The sequence below is a fragment of the Mycteria americana genome, chromosome 3, assembly GCF_035582795.1.
Source record: "Mycteria americana isolate JAX WOST 10 ecotype Jacksonville Zoo and Gardens chromosome 3, USCA_MyAme_1.0, whole genome shotgun sequence".
Lineage (NCBI taxonomy): Eukaryota > Metazoa > Chordata > Aves > Ciconiiformes > Ciconiidae > Mycteria > Mycteria americana.
In genome coordinates, this window is record NC_134367.1 from 103,061,799 (window position 1) to 103,086,273 (window position 24,475).

At 42.5% G+C, this 24,475-nt stretch overlaps 1 protein-coding gene across 4 annotated transcripts in view; it reads left to right on the plus strand.

The window, feature by feature from the left end:
* The first annotated feature begins 736 nt into the window (after positions 1 to 736).
* HHAT (hedgehog acyltransferase) overlaps positions 737 to 24,475 on the plus strand; it is a 168,471-nt gene continuing 144,732 nt past the window's right edge. For 2 of the 4 annotated variants that reach the window (XM_075496355.1, XM_075496353.1), the window contains exons 1-8: positions 763 to 904; positions 1,307 to 1,443; positions 2,853 to 2,920; positions 4,629 to 4,742; positions 5,382 to 5,576; positions 6,897 to 7,109; positions 10,725 to 10,896; positions 22,823 to 22,973. In XM_075496355.1, coding sequence (XP_075352470.1) covers positions 1,350 to 1,443; positions 2,853 to 2,920; positions 4,629 to 4,742; positions 5,382 to 5,576; positions 6,897 to 7,109; positions 10,725 to 10,896; positions 22,823 to 22,973 — 1,007 coding nt within the window. In that variant the 5' untranslated portion in view covers positions 763 to 904; positions 1,307 to 1,349. Of the gene's footprint in view, positions 905 to 1,306; positions 1,444 to 2,852; positions 2,921 to 4,628; positions 4,743 to 5,381; positions 5,577 to 6,896; positions 7,110 to 10,724; positions 10,897 to 22,822; positions 22,974 to 24,475 lie in introns of all 4 variants that reach the window. The other 2 variants (XM_075496356.1, XM_075496354.1) reach the window with 2 other exon arrangements.

The window sequence follows — 24,475 nt, forward strand, 5'->3', positions numbered from 1 at the left end:
CAGACGCCCTTTGGGTCTGAATACAATCCTTCATTTTTACTTCAGCATTAATTTACACAACATCTCTTGGAACAACTTTTCAGAGGCCGATATGCTGAAGAAGACGTCTGTGCTTTCACTCTTCCTTGCAGCACCTGGCTGTCTCCCAGTGCCATCCCCCTGGCTTGTCCCAGCTCCTGTAAAACACTGAAGCTGGCACTCTCTTCCCAGGATGCCTTTATACAAGTGATACTCCCTTATGATCCCTCAGCTGTGAGGATGCCCGCATCCGCAGGCAGGTCGTGATAAATGCTACGGAAACACGGACCAGAACGCTAACTTCTCACCCAGATGGCTCATGTGTTTGATACAAGCCAACTGACAGCTTCTCAGCAGATCTAAGCAGACCTGCATTGCACGTTCCACGCCCAGAGACAACGGTGTTTCTCAGTAAGCGAGTTCTGCTGGAGCTCTCCAGGCACGCGTCGGCCGGGCCGCAGCCGGCGAGGAGGCGGGAGCGGGGCCTGCCCAAGCCCCCTCCCCATGCAGAAGCCGGCGGGGCCGGGTGGAGCCGCAGCCCCGCAGCGGGAGGCGCGGCGGGGCCGGCGCAGGCCGCGGCGTTCGCTCCGCCGCGGCGGGAGGGTTGCGGCGCCGCCCGGCGGCCGGGAGAGGGCGCGGAGGGGCGGGGAGCTCCGCCCCGCTCCCGCCCTCTCTCCGCGGGGGGTGGCCGCAGCTCATAAGGGGGCGGGCGGGGCGGAGGCCGGGCGCTCTGTGGAGCGGCGGGGGCGTCTTGGTGCGGAGCTGCGCCTCGCCTCGCCTCGCCGGGGTCCCGCCTGTCCGCTGCCGCGCTGGAGCCTCGGCTCGGCCCGCCTGGGGCCGCGGTGGCGGCTGCTGCTCCCGCTGCCGGCGGCGGAGCTCTCCTCAGGTAAGCGGGGTCCCCCCTCCGTTCCCCTCAGTCCCGGGTCGGCGCGAGCAGCCGGCGTCCGGCCCTTGCCTTAGTCCTGCCCCGAGGGCCCCGCCGGGCCCGGGCCGTGCCGAGCCCTCGGCCACGGGGCCTCCGCAGCCGTAGCGGCCGGGCAGGACTCGCCTGCCCTCCCGGCAGCTACCGGCGGAGCCCGGCCGCCTCCTTGCCCCGAGCCCGCCCCGCCGCAGGGCCCCGGCAGCGCGGGGGCCTGAAGTGCGGTTGGTGGCCGCTGCCCGGCCCGCCGGGGTCCCGCGCTGAGGGCCCGGCGTGCGGCAGCTGCGATGCCCGGCGCGGGGCGTCCCGCTGCTCGGTGCCCGCCCGTCTTCCGCGGGAAAGCCTCTCCCGTCCTCTCTTTCCCCGCAGGGAGGCGGCCAGCGGGGTCTGCGGGGGAGCAGCTCCCAGGCCGATGCTGCTGCCGGCCTGGGAAATGCGTCTCTACGGGCTCCTCGCCGTGGGCTCTCACCTCTACGCTTTCTATGAAGCGCACCAAGTGTCTCGAAGTAAGTCTGCGACGCGGGTGTGCTTGCTCCTGCAGCGCTTCCCGCCCGTGGCTGGTGGGGCTGCTTGGCTTGAGTTGTCCTTTCTGGGTTGGTTTCTACTTTGCTCCTCTGCAAGGAGAGCCTGTGGTCTTCCTGGCTGCAAACCAGCCCTGTGTGAGGAAGCAATAGCTAGGTGCTAGCTGGGCAGAGAGCTTTGTCCCAAGGCTTTTCTGCCTTAAGTGCTGGGAAGGCCCTTGGCAATGGTGTCCTGGCCCTCAGCTGTCAGGGAAGAGATGAGGGAGACCTCTGGAACTCAGCTACTCAGATGAGGGAAGTTCAGGAAACTCAGGTCTGAATTGGGGTTTTTCCTGGCTAGTCACCTGCAGCCCCTTGGAGGTGTGGGTGGTTCAGAAGCAGCTGTGCCTCCTGATGGTTCTTGCTGGGAACTGAACCTGGGGAGGCCCCAAGGCAGGTGGGTGCTGCCCTGGCCGGAGCTCCGGGGCTCCTGTACTGGGTTGTGGGTTCAGAGCAATGGCTGGGTTGTCTGTGCAGCTTTGGGGTCAGGTTGTTTCCAAACACCCACCTGTGCCTTGTGTAACCTCTTGGTAGCTGCTGTGGTGGCTTGGTTTTGGTTCAGTGGGGCTGCATAGTGCAGAGGAGGGGTGAGGTTTTAAACAATTTAAATACAGCTTGTAGGTGGGAAAAAAAGCTGTGTTCTAGCACATCAGTATTTTAAGGGCAATGAAGGTGGTATTATCTAATAAAAGTATAGTTAGTTAGAGAGGCTTGTTAGGGAAATGTGTATTGGATCTTGTTAGGCTTTAATCAGCAAGGTGTTCTACATTAATGACCCTAGCTGGCTCTCAAAAGTGCTTAAGGGAAGAACAGGAGTGCCAGAAACTCAGTTGCAGGGCAGTGAGAAAAGCGCTGAGTAAATGGGTACAGGGCTGGGCATCCCTGTGTACAGTACCTCTTCTGCAGAGAATGACAAAAGGCTGCATGGGAATGGGCTCTGGAGGTGGCTTCTCTGAGTGGCTTTGCCCTGCTCTGGCTGTACTGGTCACTGTCAGGTCTGTGTGTCCCTTCTGCTCCAGTGGAAGAAACCAGGCAGCCCTGAAAGAGAGGAAGTGAGGATTAGTGTGGGTCCTGTGTGTGGTAAAAGGCTGGTCGCTGTCTGCTACTGCCCCTGTTGCAAGGGGGAATCAAAGCATAGGTTCTGGGCAATTCAGTGGCTTGGCTTTGCCTTTGCTGTGGGGCAGAGCTGTGGTCTGGTGAGCGGTGACATGGTGACGTGCCCTTCCCTGGCTCTGAGTGTCCCCATCGGTGGAGGTAGCATGGGAACGTGTTGCTCTTGAGCAGCAGAGGCTGTGTCCCCAGCTCTCCTTGCTCTGGCTGCTGTGTCCTTAGCAAAGGTTTGTTCTTCTCTGCAGAGTATGAAGCTGCGATGGACAGAAGGTTTGGGCTGGAACCAGGGACTCTCTTTCAAGGCCTCAAAAAGGTAGGATGGGTGATGGCTACCAGCATGTTTTATTTTGTGGCGATAACGCTAACATCGTGTCTCCATGCCCTTTGCTCACCTAAGCTTCTTGTTTAGCTTCAGAGGTTTGTACTAACTTTGCAGATTTGGGTATTCATAGTTAATGTTAGTCTCACTCTTCCTAATGAGGAAGAGGGACTTGCCAGGTGTGTCTAGATCTATGAATCATAACAGAAGTTTTGTTTCTCTTCTTGATCCCTGGCCCAAGTGTTTCTCCTTCGTTATATCACTTAATCTTCTGTTTTACTGTTTGGCCTTAAAAGCTATGATCACCCTTGAAATTTCCTGCAGCCTTTTTCCCCTTTTTTCTGTCACTGGATGGTTTGGATAATGCTTAACATCAGGGAACATGCATTTCCCTCTTGGTTGGCTGGCCTGTAGTCCAGTATAGAGGAGAACAGATTTTTGAGGCATAAGGGCTGAAGGAAACATGGTTGGTTTAAAAAAAACTAATAAGAAAGCCAGCATGCTTCTACCCAAACAAAAGCCAACCAACCTCCCCCCTGCTGCTTGCTTTTGACCTCACATCTTTCTGAAGAGGTGCCACTAATGTATGCAATAATGCAACTAATATTGAGGATGATTTACACAAGACCAGGAATGCATGTCTGTGGAAGTATTTTGGTGTTTAGGCCCACCATTGCTGCTGGTATGGGACCCTTGACATGTGCTTTCAAGAAAGCCATAAAGCAATTGTGGAGATGAACTTTTGGTGGGGCTCTGTATGGGACATGGGACTATCAGCTGATCCCTCTTACCTAATTTACATAAAACCCCTATGTTACAGGAATCTCTAGCTGACCTGACTTCACCTCATCCCACCTAGGCTTTGTTGAAACAGGGAGTGAAACTGCTCTTCCAGCAAGGTGCCTTTTCACCCAAGCTCTCAGTTTCCCAAGGCAGAGCAGAGTTGCTCTCTGAATCCCTCAGGAGAGGTGAGGGGCATGTGCAGGGAAGGTAGTGTTCTGCTTCTATGTTGCCTTTCTTAAAAGCTCTTTCTTAAAAGGCTGACAGAAGTTGAAAAAAGAAAAATTCTTGGCTAAACTTTGCATGATTTAAGGATAGTCCAAAACTGTTTTGTTTTTTCTTTCTAAAGGAAAGGATTCGGGCAAGCAGTGGTGTGAATTTCTTGGGTTTGAAGAGATGGTCAGGAACAGTAGTAGCAGACTAATTTATTGTTTCCGAGAAGCTTTCTGACAGGGAACCAAAGCAAGGATGTGTTGGACTGGGAAGCCCTGAGAAGTTGGACCCATGTTCCAGGCTACATCTCTGTGTAGTCACCAGCCTGTTCCCCATGTCCTGGAGAGGAGGTGTATGTGTGTGTATGGGTGCCTCCCTGCCTGCTTTGTGGTTAGAAAACTCCCATGGTGTTCATGGGGAAAGGCAGTGGTTGCTGCTTGGTCAGGTTCAGTGCTAGCATGGGGTCTAGAAGTCATGACACCATCTAAAGCTCTTTTTCTCTGTTTCACACCATTGGAAGTCAAAATGGAGCTGTCAGAGCTCACAGCTGTAAGTAGTCAGACTGCATTGCTGAAACAAGACATTCCCCAGATGTTGAGTTCTGTGGTGTTGGGTGATGGAGCTAGTGTGTTAGAGATGTTTCCTTGTCCTGTAAGAGAATGCTTTTATGGCCAGATACACATGTTGACCAGGTCCCTTGATGCCCCAGGACCCCATGGACTTTGAGTGGAGCTACTGGATTGAATGGGGAAGGGAACGTATACTGTGGCTCCTGGCTGGTCACCTGCTGGTATCACAAGTGTCCAGGCTCTTGGTGGAGAAGGTATGTATAGATTTTCTTCACAGCAGGGAGTTTCTGTGGGTTTCAGTTTATTCTGGGCATGGGAAACTTGGCATTGAGGCTACTGAGTGCAGGAGATCCCACTGTGGGGGGTGAATTGTGTGAGTGTGTCTGTAACTATGCACAGGTGAGAGCAAGTAGGTAGATTGCCTTAGGTCTGTGTTTGGTGACTTCAGCCTCCAACCCTTGAAAGCCTGTGCTTTGTTGTGAACCATTAACCAGTGTCATTTGACCTGTACACAAAAGAAGGGTGTAGTTATTCCCTTCCAAGACTGAAGTGATGACTGCTTGGGTTTTGGCATGATTGCTAAATGATTGCATGATTGTGGGAAATGATCAGCATGTGGTGTCACACCTGCTAGTTTGAGGAAGGAAAGGAGGAAGTTATGTTCTCCCCCAGATCAGGGAGGCTCTTGATTTCACACATGCTGCTACAGAAACCCCCTCCCTTCTGTCTTTATGGATACGGTTGGGTTTCCCTGTACTGTTTCATGTGTGTTCTTAACCTTGTTGACTGTGTTTCTACTGTAGACCCTGTGTAGGACAACACAGATATTGAATGCTTTTTTTTGCTTTAGAAATAATGAAACTAAAAATTGTTTACTTTTCTTTTTCTAACAGTATAAGCCATGGTGCTTGATGGTTTATGGAATGGCTGCCTGCTGGTTGTTACTGGGAATCAAGGGCTTTGCTGTCATTTTGTTACATGCAACTATTTCGTTTGCTGTGGCTCAGTTTCAGCTGTCGCTTCTGACATGGTTGTGCTCCCTTATCCTGCTATCCACTTTACGCATACCAGCTGTGGAAGAAACCAAGGTAATGTCAGAAGGACTAATTAAGCATCAAATTAATTATGGTGGTGTTTGTCATTATGGCTGCTATCTTTTTAACAAAGTACTGTCCCTTTAGTTGATGTAAGCAGAGGTTGGCTTGAAAAACCTTAGGCAGTAGAGCTGCACTGACTCATGCTGGAGCTTCTCCAGTTAGAAAATGGTATTTCTCAATAATGCTGGCCGGTGCATTGAGGTGAAAATATGTGCCTTAGTGTATAAGTGGTGTTCAGTAGAGCTGGAGTATGATAATACTTTATTAGTGATCTAGTAAACACACTTGTTGTTCTTTGGAGCTGTAATCATAACAATTTAAGGTGCTGGTTTTTGGGTTCATATCCAGGAGTTCCTTAGTCAAGTCTGACTGTACCTTATTGGTGACTGCAGGCTTCTGCATGGAAAGGGAGACTGTTTCACCAACACTTTGGTTTGTACCAAACAGTTGCTTGCTCACAACTGGTTGGTGCAAGCTCAGTTTTGCTCTTTTGCTAATGGCTTTTGCTGGGCAGTACAGATTTTAGAGAACCTGCTGCTCAGTTGTGAGGAAATATCCTTGTTGCATTTACTTGGACTAAGGGGAAAAACTGGGCATGTATTGTAAGGCTGGCTTGTTGTCCTGATGTTCAGGGGAAGGGCAAAGGGGAGATGAGTGGGTAGGGTCTCTTCATGTGATGTAGACAGATTTGTGTCTTGCTGAGAGGAGGAAAGGGCCCACTGCAATACAAATGTATTCAGCCAAACTACGTTTGCTGATGTTTCCAAGTTTTTTGTGATGATGTGTGTTTGTTGTTGGAAATGGGTGTGACAGGTAGTGTCAAAAACTTGATAAAGGCTCAATAGCATCTTTCCAGCCTCAGGCTTTCTCAGGACTGACTAATTCTCTTCAGATCTGAACTGCAGCCTTGGCTTCAGCCCTAGCAGTCCCCCAGCTGTCAGTAGGATTGCCAGCTGGTTTGGATATTGTATTACTGGACCAAACCTGAGAGAGAGAATGGAATTCCTGTAAGAAAAGCTCTCCTGCTGTTGTAGTTCTTCACAACATAATATGTTTCTGAAATCAAGCTGTTGTCTCTTTATTCTGGTTGCAGTAGCTCTGGAGGCCCTTTCTCCATCAACAGCCAGTGCTTGTTGTTCATGCATTAAGTAGTGCTGTTCACTTCAGATGCTTGTTCCATCTGCTGTTTGCTTTAGTTGCTTCCTGCTGCTGGTGACCCTGAAAATTAGGATCAGAGCAGACATCACTGTCCTGCCATATAGAAGACACAGCACTGCACCATCATGATCTGGCTTTGTTTTGGTCTTGCAGAGAAAGTGGTATGACACCGAAAATGAGTATTACCTGCTGCTCTTCACTGTGTCTGTCCGCTGCCTCTTCTGTACTAGCTTCAGCCTGGAGTATTGCTGGCATGGACCTGCCCAGAAGTCATCCCACTCATTCCTGTGGATGCTGGCATATGTGTTTTATTATCCCATGTTCCACAATGGGCCCCTTATGAACTTTGATGAATTCAGTAAGCAGGTAACTGTTTTTAAGATCACGCAGCTACAGATTTTCAGTGCATCTGTGCCTCAGGTGAATTGAGTGACAAGCTATTAAAGTGGATGGTGATCTCTTTTCATGTGCCAAATCTAGACATGGAACCTGTACTTTGAGGAATAGACTAAAGCATGATAGGTTGATTGTTTTTTTTCCTCATCTCGAGAGATTTTAATACCAATCATGAGAAAATGTTAGGCAGACAATTTCATTGAGTCTTCCTTGAGATGTTGTTTTAATGGTGTGTTTCATAAGATAGTTTACAGGTAAGCCTGAATTTCTATTTATTTTCTAGTTACCTACTTGATAAAAATTTATACTGATGAGACTTTCAAACAGAAGGTGTTCCTAATGTTAGTCTGTATCTGTTGTCCTTTTCTCTGTAAGTGTTCAAGTATGCTGCATGCAAAAGGGAAGGCTGTATGTAGAAAGCAGTCTTGGGTATTCATGCTTGTGTGCCAGCCATAGCATAGTACTGAACTCTCATAAAGCTGGTAACGAGCATTGAGAATATATTTAGTCAAAATAAGTCTTCATATCTAGTGCTTGGGTGGAGAGAGGTTGATTAGACTCCAATATTAGAGAAGGTGGAAAGAAAGCCAAATAGTTTTTGAAGGCTGGGTGATTAATCTTCTCTATCAGACTCTGATCTCTACTTCTGAAATAAATTTTTCCCTCAATGAGATAGTTTGGGGGGGGGGGGGGGAGACCCTACAGAAAAGGAGTCTTCATTCATGCATGTTTTGATTTCAGTAAAAGCATCTATAACTATAACATAGTTATATAGATTATAAGTTATGTTTATGATTATAAATTATATAGTTATAAGATTCTATAATATTTTTCCTCCTCACTAATGATTTGAAGGATTTCAATTTTTACTTAGTCCTTGGAGATTAGGAGTTGTTTGGGTGGCTAAAGCTATCTTCCACATGATTTTGAAAATACCAAATAATGTTATTGGAATGTGAAGACTGGACAATTTTGAGCATAACATTGGGAATCTGACAATGTCCTGGATATCAACTTTAAGACAAACCTTCCTCCCCAAGTTCTTTTACTTTACAGGATGTTTTTTTTGTCTGACATCAGATTCATCCCTTCAAGCAGGGAGCCAATGTCATTATGTTTGGAGAGTGTTCATAATTTTAGCATGTAGCTCCTGGACTGGATTTTTGTTTTCCTTTCCTCGGGTGGAATAAAGTAACATTTTCAGCAGCAGCTGGCTATTAACTTTGAAACATATTTCAGAGTCACAGAAAGCTGCTGGTTTGTATTGGGAACTCCTGAAGGTCCCAGTTTTCCCTCATGTGTGAAAACAGCTGATTTACTTGGAACACTATTCTTCAGACTTTAGCAAGCTGAGCAGCTCCTTGAATGTGAAGGACTTACCTGTCTTACTGCTTGTTTTTCCTAGTGCCTTGCAGGCTGCTTTTCAAGCCTGCTTCTACATGACAGGGGAAACCCCCAGATTTCCATGCTTTATCGCTTTCCTTATTTTCTTGCATACTTGAGTAAGAAGTGAAATGACCACCCGTGATGTCTATAGCTAACATCATTGGGATAAAGTGGATGAGTGGACATTTCAAACCATAAAACTGCTGTTTCAGTTTGTGTATAGAAGCCTTGGCATTGCTTGCTTCTGTTTATTTTTGGAAATTTTCTGTTGAAGCTACAGCAAGTAGACTGGGCTTTATGAAAGTGAAAACAGATTCTGGTGGACCCCTGAGTGACAAGTCCTATGCTCATTTGTCTTCAGTAGCTTTGGAAGATGCAAGGTTGAATGTTGTTATCCTGGTCTGGATATTGTAGGAAAAGTCTGCATAGACTTGCATAGAAACTGAGGTAATTTATTTTTTTACTGTTTATTGCTTTGTAGCTTCTGAAACATGTTAAATTCCACCTATATTTCTGTACCCCTAGCAGGAGGAGATGATTTTTTTCTCAAGGAATCTTTCAGAAGACATATGAGACTCCAAGTTGAGAGTAGCTTGGGGATAGCTGGTAGGAAAAATTGTGTGTGGGGTCTTGTACTGAAACTGAGCTCACCTGATATAGCTCAGCAAAGACCTGTGCAAAGACCACCTTTTTGGTGTGAGGGGAGAAAGGAAGACTGAGAATGGGATGCCTGTATTTGCAGTAGGTTCTCATTTAAATATGCATGGACCTGTTTGGTTAAAGCCGTAAAGAAGATGGAACAAAGTGAAGAACCTTAATGTGTTTCTTGTTGGTGTTTGAAGTGCATTGTCAGAGCTCTTCCCTGAGCAGAGGCTATTGCCTTGACAGGGTGAGGTTGGAGAAAGGTTTTGAAGTTAGCAGTGCCCAGCAGTTGGTTCAAAGTGCACAATACAAAGAGTGTGTTTATTGCTGCTATCAGAAAAGACCACCTGCAGAACCCCTTAACTGAAGCTGAGACTGAGTGAGATGAGGGCTCCTGAGCATGCTGGAAAGCAGAAGTCCTGGAGATGGAGACAGAGAGAAAATGCTGTATGGCCTGAAGAGTGTAATACCAGCGCTGGCAATTGGCATCCATTGCCAGGCAAGAATGAGAGACTGACACTTCATCGATGGTGGTGTTGAATTTCTGGGTTGAAGCAGGGCATAGCGGTTCTAGCCATGTTGCATGCAAATTGCTGCGATTAAATGATAGTCTCCAAGCTTTCATCTAGCTGGTCAAATGAACCTTCAAAATGTATGCTGCTTCATTTGTAAGTGAACAGAGCTAACTGCATGTTAGCTGTACTGTGTGCTTGCAATTATGAGGGGGTTTTGTCTGTGCAGATGGACTAGTTGCTTATCTTGTATGTGCATTTTTGATGGCCAGTTAGAGACTGGAGAAGGAACTGTTGCACACACACAGACAGATGTACAAAACATGACTAAATTATTAGGCAATCCTATGTTTCTGTTATTTGATCATATTCTCTTTTACTGCAGAAAGAAGGTAAAATAATAGTATACCAATGTGTTTACTATAGTTAGCGGTGTAAGAGTTTAGGGCATCTTGAGGCTTGTGAACTGCAAACCTTGTCTTATCTGATATTTAACTTGCACTTAACTGCCATTTGCTCAGTATGTCACATAGGTCTTGCTGACCTTGGCAATGCTACAGGAGAGAAAAATGAAGAACTGTCCTCAAGTAATCAATCCCATGCAGCTGGTAGAAGTTGGAGGTATTTTAAGAGTAAGCAGTCATTGTTTCTGTGTTTGCTAGGGCTGCTGCTTGGAAAACCTCCTTCATAGCTGTAGTTTCTTTAAACTTTTTAAATTATCTCTAGAGGTTGATCAAGTTACATGAATTAAAAAATGTCTCATCTCTGGATTCTGTTCAGGTTAACAGTACTTGGCCTTTTCTACAACGGTTTGGTGCAGTCTATGTTCATGTTTGGCCTCTTGCTGATTACTACTGCTTACTGAGATTGAGAACGGAGAAACCAGTCTTCCTCAAAAGAGTATGTCAGGATTTTCCAAATGGTGTAGTCAAATGGTCCCCTTAGTAATAGAAATGAATAGCAAATGAAACTTAGTTCTCAGAATAAGTATTTGAGTAAAACAGTCAGTTATGTGCCATATAACATCTTTGGATTTCTTCTTTAGATGAGGAGACAAGAAGCCTTCAGTTTGAAGACCAATCTCAGCATCTTAATTGTGGGCATAATTCGTATTTTCTTTTGGTGGTGCCTGGCTGAGCTGATGATTCACCTCATGTATATCCATGCTCTCTACAGCAGTGTTCCACCTTTGGAAGCTGCATCATACTGGGCCTTGGGTGAGTACAGAAACAATAGCAGAAATCTTCCTTCTCCCTCCGCTTCAAGAACCCCAGTCTACTTTTATTTCTATCTGTAGGTACTTATGAATAGTACATTATGGTCGGTCACTGTCAGAAAGGTGGTCTACAGGCTCTTAATGTAACATGTAGATCCTCCAAGAAGCTTACAATTGAACTTATTGAACTGCTTCCTAGACTAAAAAAATATTCTGTATTTTTTCCAATCTCAAGTGTGTGTCTAAACTTTGGTCTAAAGTGTTTTTCCCCCCAATCATAGAAGTGGACACTTAAAAGAGTTTGCTTAGTGTAGGGATGGAGGAGGGGAGATGTTAAGAATTAGTGTTTTTCATCCTTTATTGATCTCCTCCTGTTTGTTTCTAGTCTGTATTCATGTTGAAAGGTAAAATGACTGTACTTATGAAAAGAGCAGAGGGAAGGATTTGCAAACAAGGTCACTTGAAAGAGGTAGTCAGTACCTCTCAGCTCTCTTTTCCTGCTTCCCCCTCTTCTGCCCCCTCCCAACTCCCCGGTATTTCATTAAAATGCCTAACTGTGGGGGGGAAAAATGAACGCTGACAAATGTAGCATAAAACGGCAAGAGCTTTGGGTGCTGGTATGTCGGTGGACGTAGGCTAACCCATAAGCCACTGGCATATGTGCTTGGTTTGATTTTCCTCCCCCTGCCACTGTCCTGCTATGTGTGTCACCAGGTAGGAGAAATGAAAGCAGAGAAACCCCAGGCCTTAAAATTGGGTTCTGAAAAATCCTTGGTGATTGCTGAATTGAAGGAGATGCCTCTTATTGTACCAGCAAGTAACAGGAATAGATATACACACACTGGTATGGTCCTGTCAAGTGTTCATTGGAGAACATGTATGCTGAGCAGTCTGTGTGTTGGAGGACACTTGGTCAGTAGGACTCTGGTCAGTAGAGGGCAATGTGTGCGCTCTGTCTCTGTATGTGCCTGTATACACACTTAATATATATTTCAATATATAATTTTTATATATAAAAAAGGGCAAAAACAGATGGAATGCAGAAAGTGAGAGGTTTGTCTCCATGGTTCATTCTACCCCTCCTCACTGTTTAGAAAGTGGATTCTGAGGTTTTTATCTCCTGTTCTAAATGTCAATTCATTGATGAATTAAATCTGTTGGCTCCAGTCTGTATCTCTGATGAAACGCTGGCTTCTGGATAAGGCAGGCAGGGCTACAGAATTAGGGACAAAATATTCCAGCTTTGGTGTTACTGGTGGATTCCTCTCTCCCTTCAAGACTACCAATGTTGACTTTAAAAAGGGGGGGAAAAAGTTACTTTCCAGACAGTAGCGAAGTAGGCTGTATATTTGATGAAATCAAGTGTTATGTCTGAAGAATTAAAATGCATTTTGAACAGATGATTAGAAAAGGCTGAAATGCCTCAAAGCAACAGGTGATGAAAGCCAATATTAAAGCAAGTTTGAACTGTAAAGCTGCCTGATTAAAATATGATAATTTGAATTGAAACAAGTTCCCTGTGAAGACCCTGCTTTTGAGAGGTGTGTTCAAAGTGTAACCCTACTCTTGTTGAGTTTTGTCTTTGTAGTAATGAAAGCAAGTGTTTAAAATACTATAGTACAAATGAGATTTTGAGGCAGCAGTTTGTCACTTCTTAAAATATTTTCTCTGCAGGTTCTATCATGATGATTATACAAGTCTCTTCAGACTCAAACCAGTGACAGGCCACTGTTGTGACTTGCTTTAGGGAGCCAGTGATGTACAAGTAAGGGTAGTGGTAATATTTTTCTATTGATCCTTACCGGATCCTTATGGATCTTACCATGCGTCTACACCAGTTCTTGTACTGAGCCAAACACTCCCCTCCGTTATTTTGCATTCTGTGTTATTAAAACCAATTACATCAGATAACTGAGTCTTGAGACCAAGGAAGCAGCTTGTTGTTGACTTGGGAGGATTAACCACATGGTATATCAGCCTTTCTGCACTGCTGGGTTTTTTGTTAATTTTATTTCCTATTTAACTACAGCAGCTTCAAAGCGGCATGGAGCATCTACTTACATCATGATGCCTGGTAAACTTAGGGAAAAGGCTGGGAGGCTGTTTTGCAATCAGCTCTAATTAGGGAGATTATAACTGCTCCTCCAATTTTATTCTGGGATATCTTTGAACGGTGGGCAATAAATGCCAGCAGTGCAGGTAAAGACAACAGTGCTATGAGATTTTGCTCTCGGCATCTTAAGGGCAATGATGATGGTCAGTCTATACCTCAGAAGTGTGAAGCTACACTGTGTTCTGCATCACTTCATATGGTGTTCCTGTGAGGTGAGACAGCAAAGAAAGAAGAAAAAAAACCAACCAAACAAAAACCAACCAACCAAACAAAAAAAACCCAAAGCAAACTCTGATTGGGTTGCAATGCTTGTTTAAAAATGCCAGTGTACAACATTGTCATTTATGGCCATGTGAAGCAGAAATGCTGAAGTTACCTAAAGTAACATTACTGAGTGCACATAGGTATAAACATAAGAAAAAAAAAAAATAGTACCTGGGAGGATGTGTTACCCAGCAGTAAGAGAAGTATTTTCTCTTGTGTGGAAGGAATTGGGCAGATGAGTTTCCAGAAGCAGCAATATACAAAATGGTGCATGTATGGTTTTGATGCCTCTATTTAACTGTAACAAAGGTGCAGGCTGCCTTCAATATTACTGTTTGTGTGCATTAGCTACTGTTAGTACACTTTCTGAATTGTATGGTGGTTTTTTTAAACTTGTGTCCTTTTGCATCTAAACCAAAGATCCTCTTAGGTCAAATGTTCAGGTGGCTCTTTTCTCAATGCCACTTACAAGCCAGTACCTGCATTACTGTAACAGCACTCTTGGCCTATAGGTTATGTTACCTCACTCCTTCCAATTCATTTGCAAATGCCTAGTTCTGTGTGTTCGACTACTCTTCTGAATGTGAGAATGTCAAAGTCAGTGCAGAGTTTCTCCCATTTCAGAGGAAGCCACCGTCTGTCCCAGATAACACAGCTGAGCTGTATGTTTCTTGTGACATGTGTTACCATAGTGTCTTAAAGGCTCAGAGGGCGTTGTAGCCTTGCTTCACCCTTTGCTTGTTGAATATCCTCCAGTCTTTATTGGCTATGTAATCTGGGTAGAGGAAGCCTGTCTCTTGAATAAACAATGATGTGGCGCATGCTTTCCTGCATTGTTGTTGTACTATGGATGGGAGAACTGCTGTAATTGAAGTATCTGTGCAATCTCTTTAATTGCTGTTATATATAGGTTATAGTTGTAACTGACAAGTTTCAAGGTCATTAACTGGGTGATAAGAGTGTTGGGAATTGTGAGCAGAAAACTAAAGACAGTGTATGTGTAGTTCATGTAAAGGTAGAACCTTCAGTTCTCTCCCGGTCACCCCTGTCTTCCTGGATTACTCCTCTCCCTATGTTTTGTGTCTGACAGCTGCCAGTAAAGGCAGCTTATGTGCCTGCCCGGTGGATCAATGAACTATGGAAGTACATAATTGGCAACCTGCACTGAGAGGGAGCAGGTTGCATCCTCTGGGCATCAATCTGTTAATGAGTAGGAAAGTGAGTGTCTTGTGGCACTATGGCTCCTGGATTTTTGGGTGTTCAAATGAAAAATGGTTGGAGTTCTTACTGGAGGGTCCTCTGAAGAACAGCACTTTTCTTAAAACTATTCTTCATATTATTTAGAAGAACTTCTCTACTAAAAGAGAAAATGGACATTCATTATTTAAGCTTTTCAGCTAGACAGTACAAAATGTATTGTTTAATTCAATTTTTTCCATGTTGAATATTTTTAGCTGGATTTCTGTCCATGATATGAGAAAAAGCTGGTTGCATCCACATCTTCTGTGGGCTAAATACGATAGGAAAATATTATGGATCTGTTTTCAGGGTATCCCCTCCCCTGCTTAATACTACAACCCCCATGTGTCACACAAATGTCAGAATTTCTTCTACCACATATTCCTCCTCACATTTAAATAGTTTCTTTCAGTGTTCTGCACATACTTTAAACTTGCATGCTTATATTGCAGCAAGCTGTGGCTGTGGTCCTGGAGAACAAATGCCATCTGCATTAACAAAAGGCTGCATCATATGGGTCTGAAAAAAGTGTAATTTCATGCTGAGTACATAGTTGTATTCTGTTTCCTCAGTGGCCTGTGTTTGGTAGCAAGAATAACCTCCGAGAGAAGATGTCACACTCGGGTATGGAGGAGGAGGAGGTGGTGAGAGCTAGCTTTGGGTAGAGGTGCTTTTAGATATCCAAATATTAACTCTTTTGGGTGACTTCAGGTATAAATGATTTCTGATCATCGCCTATAGCCCCAGCCCCCACAGAGACTTTATCCCCTGTATAGGGCAGTGGGAATCTTGCTTCCTGTCTGGATGTTGGGGAAGGCGTTCAGCCATACACTCTGGGTAGTATGAGAACACAAAATTCATGTGAAATCTTACACTTGTTTCTTCAGTGACTCTTGTACTGGCCTGTGTATTCCTTCAATGCAGTGGGCTCCAGTGGCACCCCACTGTCCCAGCAGAAGATGTTACTACTCCCCAAGACCCATCAGGTGCGATGAGCACCTGACAGTGCAGTACTAAGGGTTGCTTGTGGGCTGGGCTTTGCTGCTCTCCTCTGAATGGCTCATTTCTCAGAACTGCTTATCCCAACACCCCTGTCCTCACAGCAAGCCTTGGCTTCAAATCCTCAGCAATGCTGACCACCTGTGGTAGGAATTGTATGAAAAGCCAGGTGATAGCAAGCAATATGGTTTTCTAGTGGCCAAATACTAGGTCCCACATCAGGAACAGAATGCAGAATGATGGGGCTGTATCCATAGTGTTTGGTTTCTTAACTGTGTGTACCCATTTGCCATATATGTATGGCCCTTCAGTTTGTGGGAGGGATGTTAATGTCTGAACACAGAATTAATTTAAAGATGTCAGCTGGGCAGCACAGTACTGTTATTTATTGATCCCAGGAAGCCATTGTTTGGAGAATGAGAGCATTTTCTATAACTCACAAATCATTGTGTCTATATTCACAAATACTTGTGTCTATGAATAGTTAGCTATTGACATATTGAACAATATCAGGGCATTTGTGTTTGTTTAACTCTGAGCACCAAATGCAGTGTTTATAGCAATTCTGTGTTTTTGTGTCAATGCTGCATCTCATTCTGGTAGCATCAGTCAGATTGTCTGAAAGAATTGGGTGCTTTCAGAATTAATGACATAGCAGGAAGACCTGTATTCCATGGTAATGGAAACCCTGATAATTCATTCTTCTCAGTTTTTAAAGTTAATTGGGATTAATTTGCTGCCTTTACACTGTAAAAATGAAGATTTGCAGGCACAGATGATAAAAGCCACTATGGATTCCAGTAATCGAGTATCCTGGTGGACTGCAGCATACCATAAGAAATAGCCACACTGGGCCAGATAAGAAGGTCATCTGCTCTAGTGAGTAATGTTTGGATGTGGTATGTAATGAAGCCTGGGAAAAGAAATAAAAAATAAAGGGCAGGTAGATTGGTGATCCTTTCCAACATATGTTGTTCAGGCTTCTGACAAGAATGACAAATTCACTGACTTGTATAGTAACAGGGAGCTCAAAAGCACTAGTTGAAAGATCTTAAGTGATTTATTTTTTCTTCACTATGACAACATAGAATATCAGTGGTAAAACTCACTCTGGTGGGGTACATTCTGTTTTATAGAAACTGGAATGGATTTTGAGTGTTACTAATTCATTTGTGTTTTAAGTCTGATTCTGAAAATGCAGAGGTTAAAAAACCCACTGCCTGTATTTTTCCTTATGAGGCTTCACATTTAGCCTGGTGATTCAGCACCATTTACTCATCTCTGCTCATCTGAACAGAGCTTCATGTCAGTCTCAAGGTATAGGGAATGATGAAAGCCAGAATTCTGCATGAAAATGTATTGTCTAATACAATTGTTGCACTGGATTAATCCAGGATACTGATAGATGTTGTAAATGTGAAAATATATTTGACTAGGAATCTGTATATATGTGCTTTGTCAGAGGTGTGTGTCTGATGTAGAAATGTACATCTGAGATATATGCATGTATGATACAATATTGTGAGTGTTCTGTACAAGTCTTAACAATGTGCTGTTTTTTCTAGTGAAGCATCCACAAATTAGTGTCAATTAGCTATCATTGTTTTAATTATTAACTAGGTTGTAGTACTCCAAAAGGGTATTTATTTTCATATGAGCAGCATGTAAGTCAATCTAGAATATGATCTGTTCAAAGGTGGAGCCACCTAGTTTAATCTGTAATTTGTGATCTCATGTTTTGATTTGTTAAAAGAAGAAATGTTACATAAGTTCCTCTTTGAAAGTGAGACCTACAGAGTAGTCTGTGTAAGCTGGATGTAGTGTGCTGGTTTTGAATATGTTGCAGTTCTTTTTCTAATAAATCCATAGATAGGAAATGGATTTTTGAGTTCATTTTAAGAAGCATGCAGTGTTTTGCTATTGAAATTAGGGTGTCTGTGCATCTGTCTAGATGGTAATGAAATGCTAACAGAGTAATCAGATTTTTTTTTTCCCATCCTGCAAGGTAATGGTAAGGAGAATCTGATAAAAATATTTGGCATCTTGATATCTGTTTTGAAAACTGGAAATACAAACATGAGTCAGAAAGCTTAGTAAGATTTTATTGTCTAAAACATTGGGTAGTTCACTGCTTTATAGAAATAAGTGTGTCTGGGAAAGTAAACTTTTTATAAGCTTTTCTGTAGGCTAAACTTCCAGATAGTATTGGCAGTTAACCTACTTTTATGACAACTTGTTTTATTTGTGTGTGTTGTGGCTTAACCCCAGCTGGCAACTGAGCACCACACAGCCACTCACTCACTCCCCCAGTGGGATGGGGGAGAGAATCAGAAGAGTAAAAGTGAGAAAACTCGTGGCTTGAGATAAAGACAGTTTAATAGGGAAAGCAAAAGCTGTGCGTGCAAGCAAAGCAAGGAATTTGTGATCTACTTCCCATGGGCAGGCAGGTGTTCAGCCATCTCCAGGAAAGCAGGGCTCCATCATGCATAATGGTTACTTGGGAAGATGAACACCATCACTCCAAACATACTCCACTTCCTTCTTCCCCCAGCTTTGTGCTGAGCATGACACCATATGGTATGGAGTGTCCCCTTGGTCAGTTGGGGTCAGCTGTCCCGGCTGTGTGCCCTCCCAACTCCTTGTGCACCCCCAGCCTCCTCGCTGGTGGGGTGGGGTGAGAAGCAGAAAAGGCCTTGACTCTGTGTAAGCACTGCTCAGCAATAACAGGAACATCTCTATCCACACTGTTTTCCAGCACAAATCCAAAACATAGCCCCATACTAGCTACTATGAAGAAAATTAACTCTATTGCAGCCAAAACCAGCATAATGTGTTAACTTGATTTATTTAGAGAGTTCTTTTCTGCAAGTATTTACTAATGAACATAATGTGTACTGTAGGTGCTTTGGGAGTATTCAGGGTAGGTGGCTTTAGGTCATGTGTATCCTTGAAAAAACTTCTGGTTTTCTTTAACCTGGATGAGCTGTCTATGCCTTGACCAAGAGTCCCTTGGCAACTCTATTTAGTCTTGTTTAAGTAACTTCACTTTGGGATATCTAAGTCCATTAAGCTTTGTCTAAAAAGAAGTACTTAGCCTCCAGGGCAAATATTGTGGTATGTACTTTCCTGACACTGCTCCATATGTTTTAGGATTTTTCTTGCTTTTTCTGTGCTACTGGAAGGCTGGGATATGAAGCTGGGCTGCACGAGTCCCTGTAGTACTTTTTTTTTTTCTTTCATCATTCCTTTTGATTTTGTGATCCAGCACCTCTTGCAAAGTACTGCCAAGCAGCAATGAAAAACAGTGCTGAGCAATATGAGTCTAATTATTAATTGCATTGTCTTCTCTTCAAATAATGAAACTAGGGTGCTTCGTGTTTCTTGCATGATGGTCTTTTTTAATGGCTAGAGACAGGACTAACAGAATTGAATTGTCACTTTTGCATTAATTCAGGTCAGTGTAGCAGGTATGAGTGGATGGTTAGCCCTGACCAGGGGACAGGACAGCACAGCATGATGTATGTGGGATTGCTGGCAATGGCTGCAGAGCTCTGATTAATTGGCAGCTTGTGCCAAGTTGACTTGGTGCTGTGGTTTCATATGTTCACATGAAAGCTTTCCCCAGCATGATGTGTAGCCTCCTGCTGTGGTCAATAACAAACTAAGAAGGTCATAGTAGATCCAGTTTTGGGGCTCTTGGGAGGGAGCAGTGTCCTGCTGTGAAGAAAATGCTGTAGCCCAGTGTGTGAAGCTTGTCAATAATCTGCTGTTATTGATTCATTAATGGAGCTGGAAACTCCTGATGCATCTTATGATTGTTGGCATTATTGCTGAGATACATCTGTAGACTATCTGCTCCAGTGCAGAGCCATATTCTTTCATGGAGATTTTAATTTGAGGGAATCCCTGCATAATTTTTAAGTTTTTTCTGTAGAAGAGGCATGTAAAAAACAAGAGAAAGGGTAAATGAACCCCTAAAGCATGATGCTGTGAACTTGATGATATGGCCCCAAATTCTTAGCTGTTTTAAATGTCTGTTTCATATTAGACTTGTGCCATGTGTCAGTAACCCTTTTGAAATATGATTGCATATTTATCTGATACGTGTTTTCTAGTTGAACCTGCCCTGGTACTTGACAGAAACAAGCATCTACAAGCACCTACAGTCATTAATGCCATAGGGTCAATGTGGCTGCAAAAAGGGTAAATTTGTGCTGTTGTGCTCATAATAAAATTGTCTGCTAAGTTAAAATTCTTGACCATGAGTTTTGGTGATGGTTTATGGACAGAAAAATATCAAGTGTGGTTTCTAATACCTGGATCCAAATCTTTTGTCACTGTCAAAAAAATCAGGCAGAGTTTTGAGAATATGAAAACTAAAAAAAAAACCCCAGCCTAAAATTCTGTTAATATTCTAAATTCTAATTATCCTTGAAATAAAGTTCTATGAAACTTAAGAAATGCAGTTTTGCAGTAAATTTAAGGAAGGTAAATATCTGAAGGTCCTATAAATGCATTTTTAAAGCATAGGAAACCTTAGAATGTTTTAAGGATTGCAAGATGATAAATTGAAAATATAGATTTCTACAAAAGTCAGTTAATTTAATCTGGGACTTCAAACAGCTTGACTGTTGAAGTGCATAGGTTTAAGATTGTATGGGTACTTTAACTTGATATCTTTTTATCCCTTAACACATTTCACTTTTTAAAAAAATTTAACCTTGAATCTGAATCCTTTGAATTAATTTATTTGGGGGTAAAAGATAGCATTTTTGCAATACTTTTTCCCTTAGGTGTGTTTTTAATATACACTTGATATAGCTTGTATCCAATTTAAGATAATGCTTGTGTGCAAGTTCCTTTTAAGCTTTATATCGAACACTAGAGAAAAAATTATGTGATATTGTTAATGAATTTGAGAAATTTAGCATTGATATTAAATTTATTTCATGTTTTCAAATTGGATGAAGCAGTGTAATTCTGGCTGCTTTGTGCTATAATGGAGCAAATGCAAAGCAGCTGAAATGTCTCAGGTATGCAAGAAAGTTTAAAGCCTGTACCTGTTGCCAATGCAGCCCAGCTGTTGTGTGGCTGTGAATCGTGCCCTTAGTTTTCCATGTGTGGCCAGAACTTTCACACAGCTGGGATGAGTTGAAGACCAATGACCATTTTGATAGGGACCTTCACATTGCTGATAATTGTGAGTCTTAGAACTGCCACATGCAGAGTAGCTAGTATGTGCCAGGTAATGATCTGTGATGTGATGTCTACGTTTATTTAAGATACCAGTGCTATTGAGCTGTCTGCTAGTCAACAGTAATGACAACTTAGATGTATGGTGAAAATGCCTTTTTTTCCGCTCTTAAACTTGTGTATTATAACTTTGTATCTGAGAACTCAGAATCTTTCATCATTGTATTTGAAATCAAATGTTTTGATTTTCAGCTCTCAAGAGAGTGGTAGTCTGTTTGTAAGTCTCTTTCCATCATGCACAGCCAAAGGATTTTGAATTTTACCAGTGCACAGACAGCTGTGATCATAATCTGTTTGTGTGGGTGTCAGCATTCAGCTCTCCAATGAAATTTGTCAGAAAAGAAATGAGAAACTGAATGAGATGAGAATTAAAGCAGAAAGTTGGCTGTATAGATGATTTGGCAGTAATCTAATGTGTAGCTAATTGGCTAGTATCCAAATTGTGCTTCTGATTGTTTGTTTTCCTCTGGGGAAGAATGTTATTGAATACTAGATGACTGCTTCCCTGAAGGAAAATACCATAAGCTTCATGTCTAGGTATTTTGTTCTAACATCAATTTTTATCTTGTATGGCACAACTGTTTCTTAGATCATGCATGTGGATCATGATATTAAAACTAAAAATGTTGGATTGTAGCAGCAAAATGCTGGCCATGTGTAAGCCAGCAGGAGTTTTGCAATTTATGTTATTAGTGCCAGAATTTCATCCTAGGTTGTTGTATATTAGATGAATTTTTAATGTTTAACTTTTGGTTGTCATCCATAGTATACTTATTAGTCAGCAGAATGCAAAAGGGACGTTCTGCCAAAAAAAAGAGCAGATTTAGATGTTCATGGACTTGTACTGCTGGAGTCAGATTGAAAACTTTGTCTCCAAGGAAAGTCTGCTGGAAGCTTTTAAAATTACATTAAATGTCTAAAGTACTCCAGTCAAATCACAAGTTAGTTAATATTGTTGAGGGAAAGCAAAACACTGGGAAGGAAAGGAGACTTAACAATTGCATTTTAATTTTTTTTTACTCTTCCAAATTATAATAATTTTACTTTCCCTTCTTTGGGATTAGATTTTACTTATGTCAACCATCAGTCAGATGGAAAAGTTCACCAAAGTCAGTGGAACTTCTAGGAGTGAACTCTCACTAGTTTGTATAAAGGTGTTTGCCTCTGCTTTTTACTGAAATTTTTCTTATAATTATTGGTCAAATACCACTTTATTCAGCACAAAACATTTAGAATATTATGAATCATCTTGCTTTATTTATAATGCATTCTAAGATTGTTACTTGCATGAGTAATAACTCTGAGAATAGCCAGTATGATTTTAATCTCACACCTGTGCAAGATGCTGCATTTTGTGCTGTACTTGAGGGTTAAGCTGTGAGCAAACATACTGCCAAAATTTCTCCTTTGGAAATCAGGCAGCTAAAGCACCTTATGGAGGTCTTTGTCCTATTTCAAAACTGAAATATGCCTTAAGCATTATGCCAAGTGGAGTTCCAGTTTTCTATGCCTTGGCTGCAGCAGGAGGGATCTTGTAGGGGGTGTTTTGGGGGACACAAATAATCTGACAGTACATGGGATGTTTGTGGAGCTGTCAGGATAAGCTGCAAAGATAACAATTGTTTATACCTGTTCTGGAGGAACAAGTGAAGACTGGTTGTTTGGGTTTTTTTTAAAGACAAAATTTATTGTCCCTGTGGTAAATGTTCATCGCTTATATTGGTATGTTCTGATTTTTAGCTCAATGTAAGTCAGTATTTGTTTTTCATAGCAGTCAATACCCACAATCCAAAGATTTTTTTGGAAGTGGAACTACAGATGCTTATGTATGCCTTCATGTTGGAATGATGGTACTTTTGTGTGTGTGTGCCTAAAGTTGTAATTGCATGTGCTTGTGTCCTATAGCTGTTGCAAGAGTCGGTATTGTATATTCCATCAACTGATGGTGTTTGCTTTAGTTCTTTGAATAATGGCTGCTTGAAGTAATCAGTATTAACAGGATTTTAGAATTGTTTTAGGACTTGTTTAAAGTATGATTTTTCTATTTTTATTTTTTTAGGTGGCCTGGCATTAGCTCAAGTCCTGTTTTTTTATGTGAAATACCTGGTTCTGTATGGTGTTCCTGCCCTCCTCCTCCAAATGGATGGACTCAAACCTCCAGCTCTGCCTTGCTGTGTGAGCCTGATGCACAGTTTCACTAAAATGTGGAGGTTAGTCATTATTGCTTTTCAGACAGTTTATTACTGATACCTGGCAGTCAGTGTAGAAGAACATGCATGTGTGTGTTCATGGTCACATGTGTTTGCTTTCATGTCCTTGTGCTTTTTCTCTCACCCCCATGATTCATCTTCAGCACTTTCTAAATGAACTTGAATCTGATAGTTACTTTTTTCACACTGCAGAAGGTAAGGGCAAGCATCCCTTCCAGCATTTTCATCTTCAATTATTAGAATTAGACTCAGTCTACTTAGCTTTACTAACATAGCAATTATTTTTTCCAGATAGCTATTAAATGGTTCATTTTTCAGTCTTGGTCTAAACCCCACACTTCAGCTAGATATTCTTCCAGAGAAGGAAAAGAAATGCTTGATTACTCACCTTATTAGGAAAGCTGTAGTTTATAACACTTTAATATGTAGAGTCATGCAGTAGAGAAAATTTTCAACACATTAAAAATACTATGAAAAATGGTAATTGTTTATAATGTAGGATGAATTTCTGGATCCCTTTTGCTTTTAAAGAATTTCAGCACAATATTTCACAAAAAAGTATCAGTTTTGAATCTTACGGTTGCTTTAAATCAGTGTTCACTGAAGTATTTTCCTTGAAAGCTGTCTCCCAGGTGGATTCTGCTTGCTATTTAGCCTGTGAGTAACAGTGGATCCACTTGACTTCTCCCCTCCCTTGTTTTCCTCTGCACTATCTCTAGTTCCTCCAGTCTGTGGGATGCTGTGCCCCAGACTTCTAGAAACATTACCTAAAATGATTTAGACTCGTCAGCTTTTTAGTGCAGAGACTTCTCTTGTGTTGTGTTAGTGCAGAGTCTAGCACAATGGTGCTTATCCTGTTTGGTCTCTGACTGCTTTGTGGTATGAATAAAGCTTTTTCATTTTAGTCATAAAGGCAGCAGGCCTGCTATTAGAACTTCATTGGATGAGATTTTAATTTTGTTTTCAGCTTGAAGTTAGTTGTAACAAGAAGGCTTTATAATTTATAATAGTTGGCAACTGTAGATATGTAGTATTCAAAGAAATGCAGCAGAAATAGTTTTTAATAGTTCATCTATTTTCTGCACTCTGTTTGAGCTATTAGCAAATGCCTTGTTCAAATTTTCTTTCAGAGTTTGAACTGAACTTATGACCTCCAGAGTTAATATAGAAATCTGTTTTTTACCCGGCAGTCTCGTGAGGGCAGCATCTCTTGGCTTGCTGGCCCTTGCAAGCAGAGTTGCAAACAGCAGCATTTTTCCTCCTTTCCCAGTTATTTATTCCAGGGAATCTGTGTATTGCTCTGGAGGTGCCAAATGAAACAACTTCAGAACAAATACTAATGACACTGCTGTGTCAGGTAGTTGTAACAGACCATGAAAAAGTACTCTGTGCCTGCAAAATGTATGGTGTATCACAGTAGAAACTTTGGGTATTCTTTTAAAAATATCCATAACACTTCTCTCATAAAGTTGAAACTAGTATCTAAGCAGAAAGCTTAATTA